The 27179-nt window shown below is 36.5% G+C and overlaps 1 protein-coding gene across 27 annotated transcripts in view; it reads right to left on the bottom strand.

Moving 5' to 3' along the window:
* Positions 1 to 27179, bottom strand: part of cdc42bpaa (CDC42 binding protein kinase alpha (DMPK-like) a) — a 165583-nt gene that overhangs the window by 55902 nt on the left and 82502 nt on the right. For 14 of the 27 annotated variants that reach the window (XM_087289731.1, XM_087289736.1, XM_087289744.1 and 11 more), the window contains exons 7-17: positions 25137 to 25178; positions 20565 to 20765; positions 19484 to 19732; positions 19032 to 19111; positions 17318 to 17478; positions 14439 to 14561; positions 13408 to 13541; positions 12085 to 12327; positions 11744 to 11854; positions 9111 to 9358; positions 8675 to 8756 (exon numbers count right to left, since the gene is read on the bottom strand). In XM_087289731.1, coding sequence (XP_087145857.1) covers positions 8675 to 8756; positions 9111 to 9358; positions 11744 to 11854; positions 12085 to 12327; positions 13408 to 13541; positions 14439 to 14561; positions 17318 to 17478; positions 19032 to 19111; positions 19484 to 19732; positions 20565 to 20765; positions 25137 to 25178 — 1674 coding nt within the window. The remainder of the gene's footprint in view (positions 1 to 8674; positions 8757 to 9110; positions 9359 to 11743; positions 11855 to 12084; positions 12328 to 13407; positions 13542 to 14438; positions 14562 to 17317; positions 17479 to 19031; positions 19112 to 19483; positions 19733 to 20564; positions 20766 to 25136; positions 25179 to 27179) is intronic. The other 13 variants (XM_087289734.1, XM_087289741.1, XM_087289748.1 and 10 more) reach the window with 1 other exon arrangement.

Genomic DNA, 27179 nt, shown 5'->3' with positions numbered 1-27179 from the left:
AGGTCGCTGGTTCCAGTCCCGGCTGGGTCAGTTGGCAAATTTAGTTTGTAGTTTGTATGGTCTCTCCATCTTGGTGTGGGTTTCTTACGGGTGCTCCGGTTTCCCCCACAGTCCAAAGACATGCCCTATAGGTGAATTAAATAAACTAAATTGGCCTTACTTAAGTGAATGTGAGAGTGTATGGGTGTTTCCCAGTAGTGGGTTGCGGCTGGATAGGCATACACTGCGTAAAACATATGCAGGAATAGTTGGCAGTTCATTCCGCTGAGGAGACCCCTGATAAATAAGGAACGCAGCGGATGCCCTTCCAGCTGCAACCCATCACTGGGAAACATCCACACACACATTCACACACTACGGACAATTTAGCCTACCCAATTCACCTGTACCGCATGTCTTTGGACTGTGGGGGAAACCGGAGCACCCGGAGGAAACCCACGCGAAGGCAGGGAGAACATGCAAACTCCACACAGAAACGCCAACTGAGCCGAGGTTCAAACCAGCGATCTTCTTGCTGTGAGGTGACAGCACTACCTACTGCACCACTGCGTCGAATTAAAGCAATATTTAAAAAAATAAAATTAAATCAATATATTTATTATTTTCACATCTGCATTTTACAGATTCAAATCAATGCACAAGTAAGCATTATTTTCTAGCCAGCCTGCCAACACCCTCGCCTTTCTGGACAGATCATTTACAGTAAATAGACCTTATTGCAATGCCTTAGATAAAATTAATTAATGTTTGAAGAAAAATAACAAACAACGACCTAAAAACAAATAAACAAGCAAAATAAATATATAAAATAAATAAACGAAAAGCAGGGTTTCTTTTACTTGCCCTATCAAAAAAAAGATTAAATAAAGTGTCAAAACAAGCTTTTTTTTCCAACATAAATTTTCTTTCTTTTTTTTTTTTTTTAAACGGCAAGCTATAAAAAAAATATTCCTTCATTAAATTTCCTGCGGCTTATTTCATTATTTATCAGGGGTCGCCACCGCGGATTGAATTGCCAACTATTCCAGCATATGTTTTACACTGCAGATGCCCTTCCAGCTGCAACCTAGTACTGGGAAACACCCATACACTCATTCACACACACTCAAGACACTTCGGCCAATTTATCCAATTCTCCTATAGTGCATGTGTTTGGAATGTGGGGGAAACCCTTGCCGCCACGAGGAGAACATGCAAACTCCACACAAAAATGCAAAGCGACCTTCTTGCTGTGAAGCGACAGTGCTAAACACTGAGCCACTGTGCCGCCCTATTTTAAACTAAATATAAATAAATTTACATGGACATGAGAAAATTAGGACACAATTAAAATTATTTAGGACCTACAAGAATTTTTTTCAAGAACATAAGACTTAAGGCTTAAACATTTAGATTAGAAATTTAAGGCATTCTAAGATTTTTTAAGGCCCGCAGACAACCTGAAAGAATAATGAACAAATGCATATTATTTTACAATATTGCTGTTTTTGATCAAACTAATTGAGCCTTGTAAAAAAAAAAAAAAAAAAAAGGTGAATGGGAGAGTAAAACAAATAGGTTTTTTTACGATTTTGTCTGCTAAAATAATAAAAGAAAAACTCAGGGAAAAAAGGGAAAAAAAATGTGTGAGACTGATAATGGCAGCCAGAAGAGAGAACAATGTCAAATTGACTGTCCTGCACCCTAGACGCTGCATTAGAAACACCTTGCATAATCGGTAATTAATTTTTTAATGATATGAATGATATAATGCATATATAAAAACATCTAAACATATATGCATTTAAAAAAATCTAAATATCAAAAACTTTCAAGGATTTAAGGTGCTGATGACCATTTAACGAAAAGGGTTCATTCAGCAATTTTGGATATTTTTTTTCCTTTCTGATGAATGCCTAGTCACTGATATCCCACAGACTTGGTTCAGAAAGTGCAGTTTAGCACATCTCTAACCGAGCAACACACTTTATATTCCAGCGAACAGAAAATAATCATCATTAAATGGTTTCACTCCTGCACGAGCTTGAAAACATATCCATTATCACATCAGAAAATCACAAACCAATACGACGATTTGAGGGTCCACAATGCAATTATATGAACCAGACAGACAGCGACTGGCTCTCATCAGCGCCTGCAGGAGGACCACCATGCAAAAACCACCCGTATCTCTCTCTAATGCCCTCCACATTTCCACCAAGAACAGCACAGCGCTCATGAATAAACATGACACCCTCATGGCTGAGTCTGCAGTAAACATGTCTGTTAGTACACACATCTAGTCAACTCTGATTTAGCCACGCTCTCTATCTTAAGCAAGAGCTGGTGAGGTTGACCACCCTATAATTACACTTGCAATATGCGCCGTTTTCATTTAACACGGATCTCTGACCGAATTGCTGAACCATTGCTAGTGGGCCAAAGAAAAACCATTCCAGATTCCTGTCTGTTGATCAGCTTATTTCCCTGTGCTTACAAAGGGGGAGGAACACTGACTGGCTTCCCAGTAAAACACTGGCATGGTGGACCACATCTTCAGCACAATATAGTCATGAAAAGACTCTGCATGTTTTTATTATATATATATATATATATATATATATATATATATATATATATATATATATATATATATATATGTGTGTGTGTGTGTTTATATATGTATATATATTTATGTGTTTGTGTGTGTGTGTGTGTGTGTATATATATATATATATATATATATATATACACATACATACATACATAAATAAACACACACACACACACATATGTATGAGTGTATATATATATCACATATATTTTTTCTCTCTCTAGGAGCACTTGTCTCTACCGATTTTAGAATATTTAAAGAAGACCTATTATGCACCTTTTTACAATATGTAAAATAAGTCTCTGATGTCCCTAGAGTGTGTAAGTGAAGTTTCAGCTTAAAATACCCCACAAATAATGATTTCTAACTCTTTGAAACTGCTCCTTTTAGGCTTTGATCCTAATTGTGCCATTAATAAGGAAAAAGTGTCAATAAAAGGAAAGCTTAAATTTACATTTTAATTTGAATTGTGTCACTATTATAGCGTGAACATTAATAACACGCTTTGTAAAAATTGTGTTTGCATTTTATTTTTCAGTTTGGCTTTGTATTTTAATATTGGCAGTCTTGACGTGGAAATGCAGTAAAAATGACATGTTAAATTGGCAACTTCATTTTAATTATCAATTTGACAGGGACGATGTGTTGTCAAAGTGAAAATGAAAATTAAATAATTTAATTTTGTTTTTAATTTTGGCAGATATTTTGCAAACAGTGTTTTAAAATGAAATTGTTTATCTGATTTTCATTTCCAATGTTTATTTGATTTGTTTAAAATTGGCAGGATTTACCTTCCATATCTCAGTAGCCATATCTGTACAATATAAAGGTACTGCAAACATGTCACATTATAAGGAAAAAGAAATAAAAGAGAAGCAGCTGTCTGCCATTAGAGTAAGAGAAATTAGAGAAATCTGCCGCTCTGCTGACACATTTATAGCTCCACCCTCTTTTGAAAAGCCCAATCTCATTTGAACTTAAAGTGATAGTCACCAAAGCGGCACAATTTGGATCAAAGCCTGTAAAAGGGGCAGTTTCGTAAACTTTTAAAACATTATTTGTGTGGTATTTGGAGCTTAAACCTCACATACATACTCTGGGAACATCAGAGACTTATTTTACATCTTAGATCCCCTTTAAATCCTGCTGAGGTCACTTATGAACCGCTACACATCTTTCTTTTAACTGCTCTGTGTGCTTTACACTCCGTTTGAAGCGCTCAGGAATGAGACCCAAAATTAATTCATGGTTTTAACAAAGAGCATCAACTCTGACCACTAAGAACCGAGGCCTCCTGTCATCTCCAGCAGGATGACCACATCAAACAGAGACTGGAATCTCTGACTTCAGGCTTCGGTAATATGAGAGATGGTGGCTGTGGTTGCAGGATTATGGGCTGATGTGTGTTAGTGTTACACGGCATCCTGGAGCCACAGCAGTGTCACAGTATCCAAGCCTAAAAATACTGGTGCACCGCAACTTTTATTTTTGTAATAGTAGTAGTTTCACAATCTCCAGTGTTGTTTATGTTGTAGCTATATTTGTTCATACACCAACAGTTCAACTTTAATCTAATGTTTGGCTAAGATAATGCCAAAAACGGACAATATAATATGAGGATGATATATTTGTGAGAAGACTTGTCATTTGAGAAGACTTAAAGGGAGAGTTCACCAAAAGCTGAAAATTTCTGTCATCATTTATTCACCCTCAAGTGTTTCCAAACCTTTATAAGTTCTTTCTTCTGTTGAAGACACAAGAAAAAGATGTTTTAAAGAAAACTGGAAACCTGTAACCACTGACTTCAATACTATTTGTTTGTTCTACTATGAAAGTCAATAGCTACAGGTTTCAGCTTAAAATATCTTCTCGTGTTCAACAGAGGAAAGAAACTCAAAAAGGTTTGAAACCACTTTGAGGTTTGTGGCCCATTTCCACTGAGTGGTACGGTACACTACTGTACGGTATGGGCGGGTCGGTTTATCTTTTTATAGTCATTTCCACTGTAAAACGATACCAAAAAGTGAACCTTACAACTGTTTGGATACCCTTTCGGAAGGGTACCCATCACAACAAAAGGGTACCACATAGCGGAGCAAGACACGCAGCTGAACGCTATTGGTTTACAAAAAAAAAGACATCACTAGCTTGTGCAGAAGCAGGAGAATGAAAACAAAGGAAGCACCATTTATAAATATACAGCAGAGACATTACACTGTAATATATATATATATATATATATATAATAACGAGCCATGGTCGACCAAGGGTCCGTTCTTCATACCTCGCTTAAATGATCTAAGATTATTTGGCAGATCCTGGATCTTTTAACCTTGATAACTGATCTCTCGCTAATTTGGTTCTTCAAACAAGTTTGCGAATCAGATTAGAATGTCTAGATGAACTGATCTGAGATCGCTGCGTGTGTTGTGAAGGACCGATCTATCGATCCTCAAAATCATGATCAGCAGTGGAACGATTGGCTGACGGCACAGCAGCGTAATGACATCATCTGATTAATATTCAATTATCCATGTGAGCAAAATTACATCAAATTAGCAGTAAACGGCTTGTTTAATATGACACGCAAAAACCTTCCACATTTGTTGTGAGCTGCAGGCTTTACACTTTCATGTGTCAAGAGTATTCATCATGTATTTCAATGCAAATCAGTGTATTTAGTTCTACATTTAGAAAAGATTTTCTTTATTATAATAGCCGTTTTTTTTAATCGCTGTATGGAATAACTGGATGTTTTCAAAAGCATTTTGATATTGGTAAAGGCGTCTGCAACTTTTGTTAAGCATGATCACTGGCATATTAACTGTCAAAACATGTTTATGACTGCATTAATGTATTATTTCTTTTTTTAAAAAGTCACACATTTTGCATTTCTATTATACACAAATTGTACTAAAGCGATCTAAAAAGTTCATATCAATGTTTTCTCTTTGCACCAGCAGGTGGCAGTCTTTGTACTTTCATTTCGAGAGTGTGGATTGCATAAGTTTTATTAATATGTATAACTTTATTTTATTAATATTTATAACTTTATATATATATTTAAAATAGTTACTATTTTCCCAAGTGTATATAGCTACTATTGTAAGAAAATATCCGAATTCGGAACATACTTTATCTATTATCTTTGCTTGAACTGAGCCGATCTAATCCTGTTTATATAAACTGAACCTGCTCCCGATCAGGTTTAAGTTGCAGAACTGTTGCTATGACAACAACTCTCGGATCAGCTTTGAAGAACGAAACGATCCTGGATCGTGTCAAATCGTCAATATCCAAATCCAGCTAACTGAGTAATCCACGTACGAAGAACGGACCCCAGAGCTTAAACAAACGTTGCCGTCATCATGATGAACAGCCACAATACAAGAAGAAGAGCAGATTTTATTATGTGCCCCATAGTTTTTTACAAGGCCAATTAAAGCGTGAGCGGTTTCGCTTTCTCGCAATCGCTCGCCGCATGTCTATATTTGAAATAATGAACTTCTTGAGCTGATGATTATAACGTGCGCATGATTATTGAAGTGCTTCTGACATCCTTTCATAAATGGACAAACGCGAGAGTGAAGATAAAAAAAAATCAAAGGAGAAGCCGGAAAAAACAAAGGAGCAAATGATTCTTTCAGCAACCTAAAAGATGAACAAACTGCCATGTTTAACTATTATCATCATTTTTTTGACTATTATGAACTTGAAATGATGGAATTACTCTCTAATAGAGGTTACATGTGCTGCTGACACATACAGTATAAGAGATTTGTACTGACTTTGTTAGTACAAAATTGACTGTACAACATTGACTGTATATGTTGGGGATTGTTTATAAGGCCAAAAATAAGGCCTAAATCTATGCTGTGTGTAGTTTTTCCGTAATTGGTTACATATCGGAAACTGTAAGGGTCTGTATGTGTTTATATATGTTCATTTATTTATTTATTGAATATAATTGCAGATGTTACAGTAGGCTATTTCGCACATCATTGATCTGCAGTTGTAATCAAATAATGTTCATAGAAAGGTTAGTAATGAACATTTATACACAAGTATTTATGTGTATAAAGCATCTGTTTAGTGAGAAGTGCTTCTTATATGATATGTGAACGACCCGTACAGCTTTACTGTAGACATTTCCTCCAGCAAAAATTACGCTGACTGCAACTTTCTCTCTATTATACAGCAACCCTACCAAAAGGGTACCATTGGTATCCCTTTGGCACTGGAAAAGCAAGCCTGATAAAAGGTGACCCGTACCGTACCATACCATACCGTACCACTCATTGCAAACAGGTCAATAGTAAATAGTGAATACAACTTCAATGCAGGACCAACAAAAGTTTGTCCAATCAAAAAGCTGTCCTTCCTGCCTTTCAAGCTATATCAGCATACTATCATCTCAAAAACATTGCAGAAATTAGATGCTTTGTCTCCAATGAGGACTTGTTCATGCTTTTATCACCAGCAGCGTGGATTACTGTAATGGACTTCTCACTGGCCTTCCCAAAAAAGACAGTCAGACAGTTGCTGCTGCCAGGATTCTGACCACAATCAGGAAATCAGAGCACATCACACCTGTCCTCAGGTCTTTATACTGGCTCTCAGTTAAATTCAGAATAGATTTTACAGTATTATTATTTGTCTATATATCACTAAATGTCCTAGGAGCTCAATACATGACAGATATGCTCACTGAATACAAACCTAACAGATCCCTCATATCATTACTGTGCATTTGCAGGAGACTCTCAGAATTCCCTCTTCATATAGCTGAATGCCTATTACATATCCATAATACACTGTGATGTAACCGCGCTCGGATCGTATCGCTTTCTCACTACAATCGATCCACTCCAGAGTTCGTTTCAATTAAGCAGTGACCACCTCATTCAAGTGATCTCGGAGGGATCGTTTTGGCGCGGATCCGATCGCTTTTGATGGATTCACATATGCCAAACGCACTGCGCTAACTGGGCAAACGAGACATGTTCCGAAATAAAAGTTTAGGTGTGAAAGCACCCTAAGAGTTAGATTTAAGACTTTTTAGGACATTTTTAATACCACAAAGGAATAAATGTAAAACCTAATTAATAGTATTGAATTTGAACAAAAAAAAAATTTTCAGTTTGGCTTTGTATTTTAATATTGGCAGTCTTGACGTGGAAATGCAGTAAAAATGAAATGTTAAATTGGCAACTTCATTTTAATTATCAATTTGACAGGGACGATGTGTTGTCAAAGTGAAAATGAAAATTAAATAATTTAATTTTGTTTTCAATTTTGGCAGATATTTTGCAAACAGTGTTTTAAAATGAAATTGTTCATCTGATTTTCATTTTCATTTCCAATGTTTATTTGATTTGTTTAAAATTGGCAGGATTTACCTTCCATATCTCAGTAGCCATATCTGTACAATATAATGGTACTGCAAACATGTCACATTATAAGGAAAAAGAAATAAAAGAGAAGCAGCTGTCTGCCATTAGAGTAAGAGAAATTAGAGAAATCTGCCGCTCTGCTGACACATTTACCCTAAGAGTTAGATTTAAGACTTTTTAGGACATTTTTTATACCACAAAGGAATAAATGTAAAACCTAATTTATAGTACTAAATTTGAACAAAAAAAAAAGCATGCAGCATTAATTACCATCCTTAGCACCATTTATTGCATATAGAAAAAGTGGAAAATATTTGAACTGATTAATAATTACTACTAATAACAATGGGGATGGAGCAAAACTCTGTGGTAAACTCCCAGCGAGCAATATCGCATATTGCTTAATTTCATTATTCTATCATAGCAAATTTATGGTAAGAGGGGCGTGGTTAAGAATATTATGGCTGATCGCCACTCCAAACTAAGAAGCAAATGCTCAGACTTTGATTGAAGTTTAACAAAACAAAACAAAAAAAAAAAAAAATCAATGGATTAACTTGCCCAGAATAAATGTTCACCTAAAGAACAACAAGGCGCCCTTTCAAAATAAAGACTGTAAATGTCAAGCAAATGAGCTTTAACTGATTTTAAAGCATCGTGACAGTCCCAAAACAGTCAGAATATTCACCTTGTCGAGTTCACTGGACAGTTTCTTGTTTTCTTCAGACAGCAGCACTCGCTCAAACTCAAGCTCGTCTCGTTCGCTATGACTGTGAGGGTGAAATGATTGATTGAACATCAGGGTTAGCGCATTCGGCATCCAATACACAGAGCAAACAGACTAACACAAGCCCAAACAGAGAGCTTATTTTAAAGAGGTTTACATATTACAATAAATTAAAGTAACATATAAACATTTGTTGACTTGAATTTTTGCTATTAAACATTTTACAGTGCATTCAACACCACTTTTTATTTTATATTATTTCACAAGTCCACGTACAATGTTAGCCAAGTAGACCACAAATGATTATAATTTAGTTTTACGTGACCCTTTGTGACCCTCTGTAGTATTATCAAGTGTTTCACATTCACAGTGTTTCTAGAATAGTGAAAATGCGTACCTCTCTCTGCGGGACTTGTCCAGCTTGTCTTTAAGCATCATGATCTCTTTCTTCAAGCTGAGCTGCTGTCCCTCTGACTCTTTCAGTTCCTTCTTCAGGCTCTTCAGTTCATTGGCATGTTGCTGTTCTATGCGGGAAAGCTCTTCTTTGTAGTGCACCGTCTTCTTTTCCAGGTCTGCTCGTAGTTTACTAAGCTCTTGGTTCTGCTCAGACGACCCCGTGCTTGGAGAGCGGCCCACATGCTTCTGCTGCTCGATGACAGACCAAAAAAATTGATCTTCAGAGACTTGCATACGGCTCATTTAAAGTTATCAACAAATAATTTGGACAAATGAATGGTTTGTTAATATAGTTTATCTTTATTTTTCCCATAAAGTAATGTTCTGATTAAATGTAAACAAGCCATGTCCATGTGAACCAGATGTTGCTGACACTTTTGTTTCAGTACGTTGAAACTGAATATTGAGTTTAGGGGTAGGTCTTTCACTTTGTGCAACATTTCCTTATAGGAAACTAACAGTAAAAGGGGTGTGGTTAAAGCCGTCAAACTAGGGTTGCGCGATGTCCACCAATTTGGCATCGTAAGATGTCTAATGTAAAACACTGCAATAGACGACGGCATTGTCATCGTAGGCAGCGGTGAATTAATTATTTATGAATAAATATTTCATAACGAATTAATAATTTGTAGCCTAGCTTTTTGACTTACTGACCCGCATAGTCTTTGTTTTACCCATAACCAAATCATAAATAAATAAAGATAAGTTACACACAAATTACCACCTGTCAATTACTTTTTCCGCGGGACATGGATAGGCAGAGTGATCCGTGTCGTCATAATGGCGTCGATAAATTTGGTTGGGAAAAATGATGCACAACCAACAGTATATGAGGTTTTCACTTAATTTACTAAGTACAAGCATGAAAGCGAAAGATTGAAGCAGTGTATTGATGCTGTGACACGTTACCTGATAGATTCAAAAGACCGAAGAGTCGTTAGATAGAGACAAGATTAATTAAATATTACGTTTAACAACTATAGTGAGAAGCAATCCAGTGGTGCATCCTTGATAAACTGTCTGACGTGCACTGCTCTCTGGGGTTTTGTGCTCAAACCACCCCATACTGACTGTCTGGAGCTCAGGTATGCGCATATGCATTACAGCATGCCAGTGTTTGTGTGTGGTCAAGTAATGTGCGTTTTTAGCAGTGTAGTAGTTAGAGCTGTGAACCTACACTAGTCTCACGGTTCGGTCCGGTTACGATTATCATGCCATCGATTCGGTTCAATTCGATATCTCGGTGCATCACGGTGCATTGACGATGCTTTCCATACACAGTTTTATATTTTCTTCACAGCAGCAGTTCTTGTATTAAAATGTATGAATATATTTATATTTATATATTATTTGTAATACAATTTTGTCATTTAATACAAACAGTCAGATATACAAACTGTAACTTTAAACAAAACGAGCATTTAGCAAATAATATAAACAAATATAAATATCCAGCTCACTCTCTGATCCTTGTCTAGTTCTCTTACAGCCCTTTGATTGGTCACACCCTCAAAAAAAACGGTTGCGATTGGCTCTTGCGCGCTGCGCTCTTCAGATAAGTGACACTGATGAGCGGCAGGCGGCAGCGGTGATCTCACAGCTGATGTATGATAGACACGCTGGAGAAAACTCTGCAGACACGCGCTCGTTTCTGTATCTAAACGTAATGCTGTAAAACAGCCGAGAGGAGAAGAAAAGCCACCTCAGCAGGTCAAATGGGCCACTGGGTGTGTGTGTGTGTGTGAGAGAGAAAGAGAGAGAGACAGAGACAGAGCGAAAGCGAGAGAGAGAGAAAGAAATGGAGTAGGCTACTTTCATTCTCTCGATCTCAGTGAAATAGGGGCTATTGTTGTATATGTCAGTGAAAGACTGGTCCAGCAAACACACACAGTGAAATTGTGCACAGTTTATGAGTTTTAAGTAGTTAAAGCGATGTAAATACTCGCGATCGCCTCCCTCGCGACAGCGCATATGAGGTAAATGACGTCAGTAATAACCGGTTATGATTATTACTGAACCGATACCGAATTGTCCGCGTCTGCATTGCGATGCACCGAAGAAACGATTAATTTTGACACCCCTAGTAGTAGTGTGGACGTGGATCGCGCCACTTTGCCAGTGTGGACGTGGATCATTTTCGTTGTAAAATGTCATTTTAAAACTAAGACGAATTAGTGTAAATGGGGCCTAAGTGTGTATTTTTCCCGAGCGGTTTCTTGCTGCGACAAGGACGGGGCGGAGGATCTCGATGTCGGCTTAGCATAGTGACATCTATCGGCCATTGAGATGGATGATGGCATCGTCTACTGACACAACCCCACGTCTAACTGACATCATTAGAGAAGGATCATCTCTCCAAATAAGCAATAGGCATCAATACAATGATCTATGCTAAGCTAAGCTAAAATGCTCCTGCCAGACTATGAGATTGGCTGATAATAAGCCTATCTCCAAAAAAAGGTGGAGTGTTTCTTTTAGGGGTTGCATTGCATCTAAGACCTCTTTTACAGCAGCAAATTCACTTCAAGTCGAGTTTTACACTAGAGAAGAGAAGAAGCGTTTATGTGCACAAACCTTGATGCTGTCCAGCTCTTCTTCCAGCTGTCTGCTGAACTGCTCGCTGCGCTCCCTCAACTTCTTCTCTTTCTGAGCCTCAGCAGACCACTCTTCAGCCTGGACCTCCATCTACACACACACAGTTTACACATGTTTAATGTACAGCTGAAGTCAGAATTATTAGCCCTCCTGAATTATTAGACCCCCCGTATATTTTTCCCTAATTCCTGTTTAACGTAGAGAAGATTTTTTCAACACATTTCCAATGATAATAGTTTTAATAACTCATTTCTAATAACTGATATATTTTATTTTTGCCATGAGCTGAATAAGAGAAAACATCCCTGCTTTAAACCAACCTCTTTCTTGGCTCTCTCTGCTTTGCGCACATCCAGCCGAAGCGCCTCCACCTTCTGATTGAGTGAATCCAGCTCCTCCTCTTTGTCCCGTAGCTGTCGGGTCAGACGCTGTTTGAGTGACCTCAGCTCCGTCACTTTCTCGCTCACCTCTGCAAACTCCTGCATGGCCATTTTCCTCTGACTGTCAGCCTCCTTCAGCTCCTTCCCCTGAACTTTCTGCTTGTCTGAGGACTCCTGCAGACGCTGGTGGAAAAAAAAAAATACAAAAGTTGAGACAAATGACGATTAAAACTGTATATTTATAATAATTGAGACACATTTGTTCATTTAAAAATTATGATATTATTATTTAGAATTAAAACTAGTTTAATTGCGCTAAGTGTGTATTTGTCACGAGCGGGTTTGCGACGGGGGCGGGGTGGAGCATCGGCGATGCCGGCTCAGCAGTCTGTTGTTGTCTATTGGCCATCGGCAATGAACGATAGCATCGTCTATTGGCCCAACCCTAATTGAAAGTCTGTTTACGTCCACCATAATGACTGTACAATATTTAACATTAACAGTAATTTAACAGTAGACCCCCACATAGGCCTAATATTAATATTGTTATACCATATCGTCACTATAGAATTATAAGGTTCTATCTGACATTTTTGTCAAAATTGAGCTATTGACATATTCTTATTAAATGACAACTTATTGTTTACATTAAGACTTTTTCAAAAAAAAAAAAAAAAAAACTTTGAAGCTCAATATATCAAAATAATTCAGAACGCAGATAGAACCTTATAATTCCAAGGTATAAGAAAAACAGTAATAGTAGCCTACTCATATTAACCTTTATTTTACATCTACAGAATCGTGAGAAAAAATCATGATCTTGATTTTAAGCTAAAACAATCGTGATTCACATTTTAGCCAGAATCGTGCAGCCCTAACATCCATACACTCTTGTATTCACACACACACACACACTCCGGCCGATTTAGTTTATTCAATTCACCTATAGCGCATGTCTTTGGACTTTGTGAGGAAGCCGGAGCACCCGGAGAAAACCCACACCAACACAGGGAGAACATGCAAACTCCACACAGAAATGCCAACTGACCCTGCTGGTACTCGAACCAGCGACCTTCTTGCGGTGTTTATGCATTTTAACTTTTTTATTATTACAATTTAAAATGTTAAATTTGTTATTTCAAATTAATTTTACATCCTTTTATATTCACACTTGATTTATTTTTTTACAATAAGAATAAGGTCAATACAGGTGCTTCACTTTTGAGCAGTACCGTGTATGTGAAGTAACAAATGAATGAGTACCTTCTGCAGGTCATCTCTCTCCTGCTTTGTGCTCTTGAGCTGTTTCTCCAGAGACCGGATCTGTTTGGAGGAGTCCTCCATATCACTGCGTGCAGAAATGGCTTGTTCCAGCTGCTGCTCCACCTGTCCTGTATCTGAAAGAGACCAAAACAAGATCAGATGCAAACAACGTGAGTGCTAAATAATGGGTATTTACAGCAAAGTTATTAACCCTTCTGGGAAACTTTTCTTCATTTTCAAATAAGTGATGTTTAACAGAGCAATGCAGTTTTCATATACTATTTTTTCTTCCAGAATAAGTCTATTTTTCATTTGCCTAGAATACAAGTCATTAAATTAATAAAAATATCGTCAATGTTTTGTGATTAGCTACTTAATAAACTCTCTCGGACCTAAGTTCTATTAAACATCTCTGGAGAGATCTGAAAATGGAGGTACACAGTAGCTTCCCATCCAACCCGATAGAACTTAGAAGGTACAAAAGGAATGTGCAAAAATTCCCAAAGACATGTGTGCCAAGCTTGTGGCATTATTTTCAAAAAGACTTGAGGCTGTAATTGCTGCCAAAGTTGTTTAACAGAGCAAAGTTTTCACAGTGTTTGATATAATATCTTTTTTCTTCCAGAATAAGTTAATACATTTTTTATTTGCATGGAATATAGGTCATTAAATTAATGAAAAATATGGTCAATATTTAAAAAAAATTATAATATTTTTTTTGATTGGCTACTTAATAAACTCTCCAATGACTTGTCTAAGGCTAATAGCAACAAAAAAAGTCATGTGCTGTCATCATGGCAAAGACAAAACTTAGTTATGTAAACTATCAAGATTAAAAATGTGTTGAAAAAAAATCTGTACATTAAATAGCACTTGCTATTTTATAAAAAATTCAGAGAAGGGCTAATCATTTTGACTTTGTATCAGTTACATTTGAGATATGACAACTATAAACATCAAGGGATAAAACAATCACATAGTTTGTTTAAGTCTGGTCATATGATACACTACTAACAACACTGTGAGATTACCTGCAATCTGTTTTTTTAGCATTTCTATCTCCTCCTTCAGTCCGCGGATCTCAAACTCTCTGTTGGAGGAAACAGGCCCATCCGAGCTGGAATACTGCAGAGCCTGTACCGCTTTTGTGGACTCTGGGGACCAATAGACATTGCAAGAGTCATCCAGGCAGATCAACACCTTTGTGGGAAATCTTTTTTTTTTTCAGCGACTCGCGTAAATGTGCAAAAGCTGTTGCAAGGCTCGGTTAAAGTGTTAGAGAGATGAAAGAGTGTTTTCTACACGTGGTTTGTCAAGCCCACTCCCCTGTATGAGGCATGCTCACACATTTAAGACCTTTTTAGAGCACTACGAATTAAATTTCAGATTTATACAGGGAAACGATTTTTTTTTTTCCAATGGTGAAAAGAGTTTATTTGCCCCCCAATAGTGAAGCGCTATGAATACTTTCTGGATGCACTTTAGGAAAATGAACACTTGTTTAAAATTGTATAAAACCTACAAGACAATAGTTCAGTGAATTTAAGAATTTATAAGGCCTAAAATGCTGTTTTTGATATTTAAGATTCACCCTTCAGGGTTTATACACATTTTTACAACCAAAACTCCATGACTTTTTGAGGACTTTCAAGCAAACTTTAATGACCTGGGGCGTCATGCATCAACGCTGCGTACACACAAAAACTTCACGAACGCCAGGTTTCACGCTCACGTTTGGATTTACTAACGATGAAATGAACGTGAGAATGTGCGTTGGTCCACGCCAACTTCATGTCTGGCGTACGAGCGTTTCTTGTGTGTGTTTGTTTTATTTCCATTGGCGACTTCTAGAGGCAATCATGTTAAATTGCACACTACAAAGTATCTTTGAGCCGTGCAATGGCAGCTGGGACGGGATCATCTGCATGTCTAGCAGGTATATAAGGTTTTCATACTATACGGTTGAACAGCCAAACATTAAATCGGAATTTGCAGTGATCGGCGGTTTTTCCAATGTAATGGGAGCTATCTACTGCACGCGCATTGCTATAAAGGCGCCATCTGAAGACGATTTTGCATAAGTGAATCAGAAACATTTCCATTCAATAAATGCGCAAATAATATGTGATGCACAAATGCACTTAACATATTACACAAACTTATTAATGATTCCTACTTGTCTTCCTTGTGATGAAGAGTAGGCAAAATCTGATATGTAATGGGGAAAAAAGAAAAATCAGAAGAAGTTAATCAGACACTGGATTCAAACTGGGTTCAGGAATAATAGTGTCAAATGATGTTGCCATGCGCTTTATGAGCTACACCACTCACGCTGGTGAAGTCTGCTCAACTGTTACTATATTAGCTGATTCCAACAAAGTGTCCAATGAGACCCCGCTGCGATACCGCGTCAGCTAAACTTTCCCATTCTATTTTTTTTCCTTTTGTTATTAATTCCGGAGGACAAACTTGCAAACAACACCGCTTTTCTCCAGTCTACCTCCGATACCTCCGATTCTCCAGTCTTTCTCCAAACTACCACCGCTTTTCTCCAGTCCACCTCCAATTCACATTCTGTTCAAAGTTTCTCTTCTTGTTTGCTTTTGCCATTGCTTCTTCGTTAGGTTTTGCCAAAGTAGAGTCATTAGCATATTCATACGGGGGAGGAGGCAGGGAGGGGTTTTGCGCTCATGCATGTTGCGCTCAGTTTCACGTTCATTCGGATGTACAAAGTGAATATGCGTGGGATTCTGCGTACGCAGTGTTTCATACATCTGAATTTTTTAATGCGTATGCACATGTACAGCTTTGTGCCTCCGCAATGTTTTAGTATTATCCACGCAAGACTTCGTACATGACGCCCCTGATGTATCATGTCATGTCTTTGTATATGTGGTAAACACTAAGAAAACAGTGCATGTTCAAATTGATTACAGCATATCATAAAACATCCATTTAGTTTAATATTATTTCAATATCTATGTAAAATGTATTTAGATAATGCTTAGACAGCACAAATAATGTGAGGGCATGTTTTTAGACAGAATAAAAGTAAAGACAAGTAACCTATATTCAAGTAAAGAGATATTTGTTAAACTAATTTCCATGACTTTTCCAAAACTTGGAAAAAGCCTGGAAAATGCCATGTCAAAATTCCATAATAGGTTTTCCATGACCGTATGAACCCTGGCCCCTATAATTAAACATTTACCCTGAGAAAAATAATCACATATCAAGGAGTATATTTCTGAGTATATACTTAAATAAATACTCCTTTAAATGTGGCCAATATAAATGAACTATCGATTTAATTTACAGAACAGGTGCTTTATCATGATATACAGTTGAAGTCAGAATTATGAGCCCCCTTTGAAATTTGTTTCTTTTATAAATATTTCCCAAATGATGTTTAACAGAGCAAGAAAATGTTCACAGTGTGTCTGATCATATTTTTTCTTCTGGAGAAAGTCTTATTTGTTTCATTTCGGCAAGAATAAAAGCAGTTTTTAATTTTTTTAACACCGTTTTAAGGTCAATATTATTAGCCCCTTTAAGCAATTTTTTTTCGATAGTCTACAGAACAAACCATCGTTATATAATAATTAGCCTAATTACCCTAACCTGCCTAATTAACCTAGTTAAGCCTTTAAATGTCACTTTAAGCTGTATAGAAATGTCTTGAAAAATATCTAGTCAAATATTATTTACTGTCATCATGGCAAAGATAAAATAAATCAGTTATTAGAAATGAGTTATTCTAACTATTATGATTAGAAATGTGTTGAAAAAAAATCTCTCCATTAAACAGAAATTGGGGAAAAAAATAAACAGGGGCTAATAATTATGACTTGCACTGTACATCATTATCAGAATAGGAGATGACTTATATCATGATATGAGATGTAGACACCTTGTAGTTTGCGACCGAGCTCCAGTTTCTCCTGCTCCAGACGGCGAATTCTCCTCTCGTAAGCCTCAGTGGCCAGACTGTCCTCCAGGCCGCGCTGAACACAAACATCCATCTGTGCTGGAGCCGCAGACTCACGCAGGCAACCCCGATCAGAGAGTGTACTGGAGGAAAAAAGAAGAGATAGAGACCAGTGCAGGACAAGATGTGATCAAGATGTGATCAATTTTAAATAGACAGTTCACCAAAAATAGAAATTCTGTCATCATTTACTGACATTTGATTTGTTTCAAACATTTAGGAGTTACCGTTAACATAAAAGAAAATATTTTAAAGGATGATGATAACCTGTACTATCATTGATTTCCATGGTATTTGTTTTTAACCATTGACTTTCATAGTAGAAACAGCAAATACTGTGGAAGTCAATGGTTACGGGTTTCAGCATTCTTGAAAATGTCTTCTTTTGTGTTCAGACAGGTTTGAAACAAGTAAAGGTTGAGTAAATGATGACAGGTTTTTCAGTTTTGGGTAAACTATGTCTTTAAGTCCTAATTACTGTTGGAATCATGTATACAATTGCTGTGGAAGCTTCTGGAGCTGAAATTCAGATATATTAATGGGTGTTCACTATTTTGTCATGTGTGTTCACCAGCACACCAATCACAACAGACTGGACCGTCTGACCAAGCAAAGCAACATGGGCTCTAATAAAGTGTTGTTTTTTAGGTAGGGTTAACTCTTGAACGTTTCAGAAACTGTGAGAAATAAGCTGATGCTTTAATGCACATAGGGCTAGATTTATTTTGGATTTATCGAAAATAAATCCAAATTTTCTTATCTATAAACAACCCAACTTCCCTATGTGGGTCATTTTGATATTTTAATCCTGTTAACATTTCTCCTTTAAAAACATATTACTGCATGTGGACCAACTGAGGGCTTGTGAGTTTTCCTGACATCATGGTTCGTGCATTGTTTATATGGTTTGTTACAACTTTAGATTTGCATGCAAAAAATGCTGGTTACTTCCTATATTTGACAATAAAATATTCAAATTTTTTTAATGAAACTTCCTATTTACTTTAAACCTGAAATGTGCCTTGTTCTTTTACAATATGACTTTAGTTTTAAGCATTTAGTGCTTTGATTATACTTAAAATATTCATGAAATAACCAAAAATAATTTGTGTTGGTATTGCTATCCATTAACAAGTCAGTAAATAACCATATTCCTTATTATTGCAGATATGTTTGATTGAGTGCCATTGTGTATTTTAAATCGCCTCAGGAAAAAATGTTACATGTGTAAACTTAACAGCAGCGATGCACACGTGCTGAACAACTAGTTGGGTTGTTTGTAATCTAATATGATTTTTAGTTATTGCTTGCCATGTATTGTTGATGTAAGATTGTATTCAGTTTGATCAAAATTTTCATATTGATTATAACGAGCACGAGTAAGGGTTGATCTGAACCTGCATGTTCACCTCTGGAGGGTTTTACACTTGCATTTTTTATGGGTTTTCAGCTTTATTGGACAGGACAGTAGAGAGAATTGACAGGAAAGTGTGGGGAGCAGAGAGAGGGGAAGGATCGGCGTAGAACATCGAGACGGGAATCGAACTCGGGTCACCGTGAACACCGGAGTGCATGTGTCATGCACTATCCATTACGCTATTGGCACCGACTGGTGGGATTTACATTGATATCTTACCAGTTGCTAGTGTAGGTGAAGCCAACAAATGGGAGATGGTGTCCTGAAAAAGCGGTGTGGGAAGGAGGTGGCATCGTCTCCTAAAACAGAGCGCAGGTCATCATTTGCTGCATCTTAGTAAAATGCTTAAGGTGATATAACCTAAAGTAAGCTTTAAAGGGATAGTTCACGCAAAAATGAAAATTTGCTCTCACTCAAGTGGTTGTAAACATTTATCCATTTTTTTCTTCTGTTGAACACAAAACAATATTTAAAGATTGCTGGAAATTAGCAGCCATTGACATCCATAGTAGAAAAAAAATCAATAGATGTTTTTACAACATTCTTTAGAATTATTGTTCAACAAAGTAAATAATGAGAGAATTTTCATTTTTTGTGTGAACCATCTCTTTAAACTGAGAAATATCCGATTCATTACATTTCATTAAAAACATAAGTGCAAAGTTTTTTACCGTGTTCTTGAGGCAGTCGTCGTCCACGTCAAAGTTTGATGTGTCAGACGGGCTGCTGACTTCAGGGATGTAGGGGGCGTCACAGTTGCGGATGTTCTGCCAGTCAATGCCAGAGAAGAAGGGGTGTTGTTTGAAGTCCTCGATGCCGTTCTGCCCCAGCCTGTGCTCTCTGCAGCAGATGAGTCTGCGGATCAGATCTTTGGCATTTTCAGACACGTCCGTCATTTGAGCAGGAAACTGGAACCGTTCCTGTGGGAACACAGAGCACAAACACAAAACCACAACATTGGAAGGCTTTCATGACACTATTTGATTCTTTTAAATGTAATGTAATATAATTTAATTTAATTTAAAACAGTATGTAACTCCACAAAAGTAAAAGTAGTCTATACAAACAAAGCATATAAAATTAAATTAAGATTTAATTGAAATTTAATTGAAATTAAATAATAATAAATTGCAATTAAATAAATTAAATAGATGAAAATAAAAATTTATAAAATAAATTAAAAATTATAATTTAAAATAAAATTTACGAAAAAACGAATTAAAGTAAATTAATTAAAAATAAAAAAATAAAATTAATTAATATTTTAATGGACTAAAAGTATAATTACAATTAAATAAATTAACTTAAATTGAATAAAAAATTTAATTAACTAAAATAAAAAATGAATTAAAATACAAATAAAATTAAATTCATATTAAATTCAAATTAAATCATTTAAATTAAATTACAATAATGTTTTAATTAAATTTAAATAAATAGAATAAAATTAAATAAAATTTTAAAAAATTAAATTAAATTGATTTATTAAAATGAGAATCAAATTAAATAAAATGAAAAATAAATAAATAAATTAAATTAAATTTTAAAAATAAATTTTAAATTAAATAAAATATGATTTTTTTTTTCTTTTTGTTATAATTCATTTTCAAGTTACTTTGGATTTAAGTATCTGCTGAATTAATAAATAAGTAATGTAATTAAAGTAATATAAGTTTACGTAATACAGATAAATATGATCAAAGAATATAAAAAAATAACATAAAAAAGCTGATAGGACTGATATATACATACCTTGTGGTTCATAATCTTGCCATAGGTTTCCACCAGGGACTCAGCATAGAAAGGAGTTTCCCCATAGAGCATTTCATACATGCAAACACCCAGTGACCACCAGTCACATTCAGGGCCATATTTCCCTTTCCCATCCTCCATGGCCTGCAGGATCTCAGGAGAGATGTAGTCTGGCGTGCCCACAGCAACAGACGACTGCACCTGTGACCACAGAAAATCTGTTTGAGGACAAGCTAAAAGGTTTCAGAGAAGGAAAGGTTACATTTCAAACACTAAAATGCATGTATAGTGAGCTCTAACTGTATTATTTCAACTTATATTTTCAGCAGTACCGCATATGCTCTTAATTAAAGGGAAAGTTCACCTAAAAATGAAAATGTACAAACTATTTACTCTCCCTCAGTGGTTCCAATCCTTTAAGTGTTTCTTTCTTCTGTTGAACACAAAAGAATATATTTTGAAGAAAGCTGAAAACCTCTAACAATTGGCTTCACTGGTATTTATTTTTCTATGGACATCAATGGTTACCGGCTTTCAGCTTTACATCTATAATAAATTATTTCGTTCAACAGTAGAAAGAATCTCATGAAGGTTGAGGGTGAGTACGTCTTAATTTTTTAATAAACTTTCGAAAGACACTTTTGAGCCAAGTTTTAAGCCAATCAAAGCGTTTCCCATGATGCACTTTTTAGTAATTCTTCATGTATTTAATATTTTGCTTATTCTTTTCAGATCGAAAGTTTTTAAAATTACTGTATATCAATTTCACCCTGATGCCAATTCCTGATATGATATTAGCTTTTACCAGCAATGCTTGATGAAAGCTTAATTTTACAAAAAACTAAATAAATAAAGTTGAAACCTGTCAACAATATTTACAAGTCACAATGCACCAAAATATCTTAATTAATTAATATTTCCCAAAGATATTTACAAAATAAAAGAGTATAAAGATTTTTTTAAAATACACATTTTCATTAGAGTCTATTATTTCTTTTTTTAGTTTTTCTTTTTTAATGAATAAATGAGCAATATCACACGAGTAGTAGTGCGATATGGCTGTATAGTGACGATATACAGCCATATCATACTGATACGAGTGTGATATTGCATTTATACAACAGTTTGACGCCATAATTTTGTGTATAAAAAAGAAAATCAAACACAAGAGTCTCAAAAATCTTTTTGTACGAGGAACTACTTTTTTTCTGCCATTTATTCACATCTGCAGCTGACATCAGAACAGCAGAAACCATTACTAATTGACCAATGTCGCTTTAGAGCCAGTATTTGAATGATTCTCTAGTGTAATATAGTATAATATAGTATAAAGTAGGGATGGGTATCAACGGTATCAACGGTTATACTACTTTTACCAATCAGTACATTTTGTAGTGTTTTTTTTTATGAAAAAAAAAGTAACAAAATTGCCAACACTTTATTTATTATTGTGTTTTAAATGTAAAACCAAAACCAATAATTGTAAAACAAATAAATAAAAAAATTCCTGCAAAACAATGTACAATGGTTTGAAGGAAACTGACTCTCAGTTTTTAATCATTAATCTTAAAAAAAAAAAATCAACATGTTTGACTTTGAGAGAAGTCAGGATTTTTCTTGGTTTCTTGTGCTCCCTGCAGTTGAAAAATAAACACTTTTAGTTGCAAAATGCAGTTAAATAATGAAATAATGTTTATGATTTTTCATTAATGTATTCACACAAATGAGTTAACAGTGTTTTGGGAGTTAACAACTTAAAAATAAGCATTTTTTTTATTATTTCTTAATAAGTATAGCTTATTATTAGGCTATATTTGTAAATACAGCTGATGTAAAAGCATTTTTGATGTTCAAGATTTATTTAGGATACTGCAGAAAAAAATACTGTTTTCATTGTAACGTAAAGAGAGACCTTATGTGATTGACTGCGAGCATAATGATGTGGATGATGTACCTTTCGCTAGTCAGTCGAAAACCTTTCATTTGTCTTTCTGCAGCTAATGCACTTTTAAAAGATGCTTAGCCAGATTGCTTGCTTTTCTGCTTATACAAGAATACAACTTGTTGCTTTTGTTGCAATCGGCATTGTCACTGTCCACTTGGGAAATACACTTGGTTTACTCCGCAAGCTTACGAGCTGTGTGAGCGTGAGTCTGTGTAGCGAGCTATGTGTGTGCACTTAGCGCGAGCCTCTACTGAGCGCGTGCACAGAAGAGAACCGTGAAGGCTTTTATACTTGACGTGCTCGCCGTTGTACAATTGGGCGAAAACACGAGCATTTCTCATGTGAGATAAGCAACTGTGCAGACGAAAAGCTTGGTCAGTTAAATTATGCTAATGTAAGTAATGTTTATTCAGCAATAATTCTCCAGTACGGATAGCAGAACTGTTAACGTCAGAGCTTATCGATACCTGGTCTTTTATAATTTAGCACTGATACCGATAAAGTACAGAGTTTCGGTACCCATCCCTAGGATAAAGTGATGACAAAACAGGTGATTCTGCTGACATTAAGATTATAGGGCTGAACGGCATGAAAAGCCATCAGTCTACAGAGATTTCCCAGTATTTCTCTGTTGTAATCGGGAGATCACAATAATTAACCCCAAAAAAGCCAAAGCAAAGTAAACACAAGCAGGTAACCATGGTATAAATACAGCACTACAACATACAAAAGAGCAAGATCAACTTATAATGTCGATTTATATTGATTTGATCAGCTGTAGTTTGAAATACGAAAAGAAAAAGCTGAGTTTTTCTCCCCTAAAGACTTATTATGCGGTCTTTATCACCATCTGGCAGTCAGCCATCACTTTTTTTGATAAATATTTAAAATAGGCACTATCTTTATAAATAAACTGCATAGCTGCAATGTAAACAAGTACATTCTCGTCTTAAAAAAAGCCTCAGAACTACATTATGTTGTCCAACAGCTGCAATATCTGTCTAACTGTAGTGAGTCAGAGTGCTTTCACACCTGTGAATCGATTCGTTTTGAAATAAGGATTAAACTTGTTACATTGTGGCTCTTTGTTCTTGGTGCGGTTCGCTTTCACACGACAAAGTATTTAAACGGACCAAAATAGCTAAAACAAGTCACTTGCGAGTAAACTCTCCTCACATTGGTCAGAGTTTTATGGATTATTTTGTCCCGTTCAGCTGTCATACGTCCTTATTTTAATTTATGGCAATGAGCAATAAGACATCATAAGCGGAAAGCTGCGCTTTAATTTTAAATGGTGACGCCCACAGACATCGTCACCAGATATAAATCAGAGGTAAGACTCTCTCATACAGAGCCCTTGGCTGAACTGCAGTTCGGTCAATGTTCCTAACGGATAAACAGCTCTCAGTAATAGTTCAGCATGCTTTTACTTTCGCACTTAAAAAGAAACGCACATTTACCGGTAGGAATGACCTCCCGCCCTACTCATAATTTTCTCTTCTTATAGCCATATATGCCTCTTAAAAATCCATAATACACTGTGATGTAGCCGGGCTCAGATTGGTTTGCTTTCTTACTACAATCAATCCGCTTCAGAGTTTGTTTCAATCGAGCCAAGACCTCCTCATTCAGGCAATCTCGGACCGATTGATTTGGAGCAGATCTGAGCGCAATTCCTGGATTCACATATGCCAAACGAACCACGTTAACTTGCCAAACGAGACAGATTCCGAAACAAAAGTGTAGGTGTAAAAGCACCCTTAGTTAAGATCTGCTTGTAACTCTATGTGAGCGGAGTAATACATAAGGGTGAAAAGGCTGTGCGAGTGCTGTTATTGCAGAATACAACACGAATATTCACGAATCAGACAGAACTGTTGTAGAAATAAATTGATGACATTTTCTACAAGTGAATTATAAACCATGTTTCAAGTGTTATAAAACATTTGAAATGTCTGTATGTATCAAGAGTTCTTATAAAACACTATTTTTATTCCATCATTAAATATAGTCTAATATCTTCCAGATAGTTGTCATGGGACTCATCATATTACTGTGTACCATTTCCAATTATGACTGCAGGAGAATTCAGGACAAGGCATGTTGAAAAGAGAAACAGAGAGGGATTCAGTGTCTGAGCTGATCAGATCATATCTTGTCAGCGAGTGAGCTTGCAAAACAAAGCAATCCCTAAAAAATGCATCTCTTTTTGGCATAACACTCATCGCCATAAAATGCAAATGAACTCAAGCCATCACATTGGTTGCAGCCAGCAGGGAGGGTGTGGCCTAGAAAAACGGTCAGAGAAGTAAAAAAAAAAAAAAAAAAAAAAAAGCCTCACAGAGCACAGAAGGCACCGAAAGAGAGAAAAAGAGAGACAGAGATATCACTAGAGACCACTAATGAACCGGGGGATGATTGCAGCTTCCTGGCCCAGGTTCAATGCGGCAGAGTGGGCCGGAAACCGTCTGTAATGCAGCCTGTGGCAGATGTGTGCAGCTGGAAGAATTTGTGGAAGTGAGGCAGTAAATTAGCTGCTCTCTCTGGCAGTGACACACACTTGAAAACACACGGACATGTGAAGAGAGTTAGGCACACACGTGTGAACACGCACAGACCACACTCACTCTGCTCTTGTCAGAAGTCGGGGGGAAATCCTGCCGAGCTGTCTGCGACGTGCCAGAAAACAGCAGCACAGATCAGATCCAGTCAAATACTCACCCCTGCTTCAAAGACGCTTGACTGAAATACAACTCTCTTCATAAACTGCCTATCAAACCCGGGGTGTCCTCTGGGTCTCCCATTATTTTAGATTAAAACAGTGTGCCTACAGGATACAGCTGGAGCCTGATTTCTTTTTCCAAGCACAAATGTAACACTTGGTGAAAGATCAGGTGTCAGGAGACTTAAAGGACACCTATCATGCAAAATCAACCTTTGAAAGCTGTCTATGTGTGTAGGTATAGTCATATTGGAGTGATATAAACACAACAAGTCTCTTTTTAAATTTCCTAACGTTAAAATTGGATACAAATACCAGTCATTTTGAGGCCCACCTCAACGGTTTTCCCACCTACTGATATTGACTGATGGGCCCATATCATTATATCTCAGTATTAACGCATATACATATGTCCACAGGACAGGATTTGCAAAGAAACTGTGATGAAAACTCTCTGTGATCCAAAAGAACTTCAAGAAGCATTAAGTGCTACTTCTTGTATGTTTATTAATAGCATTTTATAAATGAACTCACCGGCTACTTTATTAGGTACACTTTACTAGTACCGGGTTGGACCCCCTTTTGCCTTCAGAACAGCCTTAACGCTTTGTGGCATAGATTCAACAAGGAACTGGAAAAATTCCTCAGAGATGTGAATTTACCATTCCACCACATCCCAAAGGTGCTCTATTGGATTGAGCTCTGGTGACTGTGGAGGCCATTTGAGTACAGTGAACTCATTGTCATGTTCAAGAAACCAGTCTGAGATGATTTGCGGTTTATGAAATGGCGGGTTTTCCTGCTGGAAGTAGCCATCAGAAGATGGGCAAAAATGTTGCATCAGAAATCGAGACTCATCAGACCAGGCAACATTTTTTAATCTTCTATTCTCCAGTTTTAGTGAGCCTGAGTGAATTGTAACCTCAGTTTCCTGTTCTTAGCTGACAGAAGTGGCACCCGGTGTGGTCTTCTGCTGCTGTAGCCCATCCGCCTCAAGGTTGGACATGTTGTGTGTTCAGAGATGCTCTTCTGCAGACCTTGGTTGTAACGAGTGGTTATTTGAGTTACTGTTGCCTTACTATCAGCTGGAACCAGTCTGGCCATTCTCATCTGACCTCTGGCATCAACAAGGCATTTGCACACACAAAACTGCTGCTCACTGGATATTTTCTCCTTTTTAAACCATTCTCTGTAAACCCTAGAGATGTTTGTGCGTGAAAATCCCAGTAGATCAGCAGTTTCTGAAATTCTCAGACCAGTTTGTTTGACACCAACAACCATGCTACGTTCAAAGTCACTTTAATCACCTTTCTTCCCCATTCTGATGCTCGGTTTGAACTGCAGCAGATCATCTTGACCATGTCTACATGACAATGCATTGAGTTCTTGCCATGTGATTAGAAATTTGCGTTAAGGAGCAGTTGGACAGGTGTACCTAATAAAGTGGCCGGTGAGCGTAAACTTTTTAAGCTACACAATCCATAACTCCAGCTGCAAAGTGTAAATAGGCACACACAAAGTGCTATGGCAAACAATAAGATGCAAGTATTTGACAGAGCGCCATGTATGTGCATTAATTACATGTGAAATAAAAATATAATTATTTGTGCAATACATGCCAAAAAAAACATTACAAAAATGATAATGTGTTATCAACCACTAGCGAGTAATATGCGATAGGTATTTATACATATCTGTTAATATTAGTTGTGGTAGAATCTAAATAGTTATCAAATATTTGGTATTTTCCAAGGTATCATATCAAAGTTGAAAATTCCAGCTTTGTGACGCTACTAGTGCAGATGTTTGGCTTTGCCAAGATATGCATCAATACTCTTAACAATACAGTCTATAATAAAAATCTTTCTATTAATCCGTTACTGCTGCTCAAAAACTATTTTATTTTGATTAATTCTGAAAACAGTTCCGCTGCTTCATTTTAGAAACT

Source organism: Danio rerio, chromosome 17, assembly GCF_052040795.2.
Source record: "Danio rerio strain M-AB ecotype USA chromosome 17, GRCz13ab, whole genome shotgun sequence".
NCBI lineage: Eukaryota > Metazoa > Chordata > Actinopteri > Cypriniformes > Danionidae > Danio > Danio rerio.
This window is presented reverse-complemented; position numbering and strand designations above follow the sequence as displayed.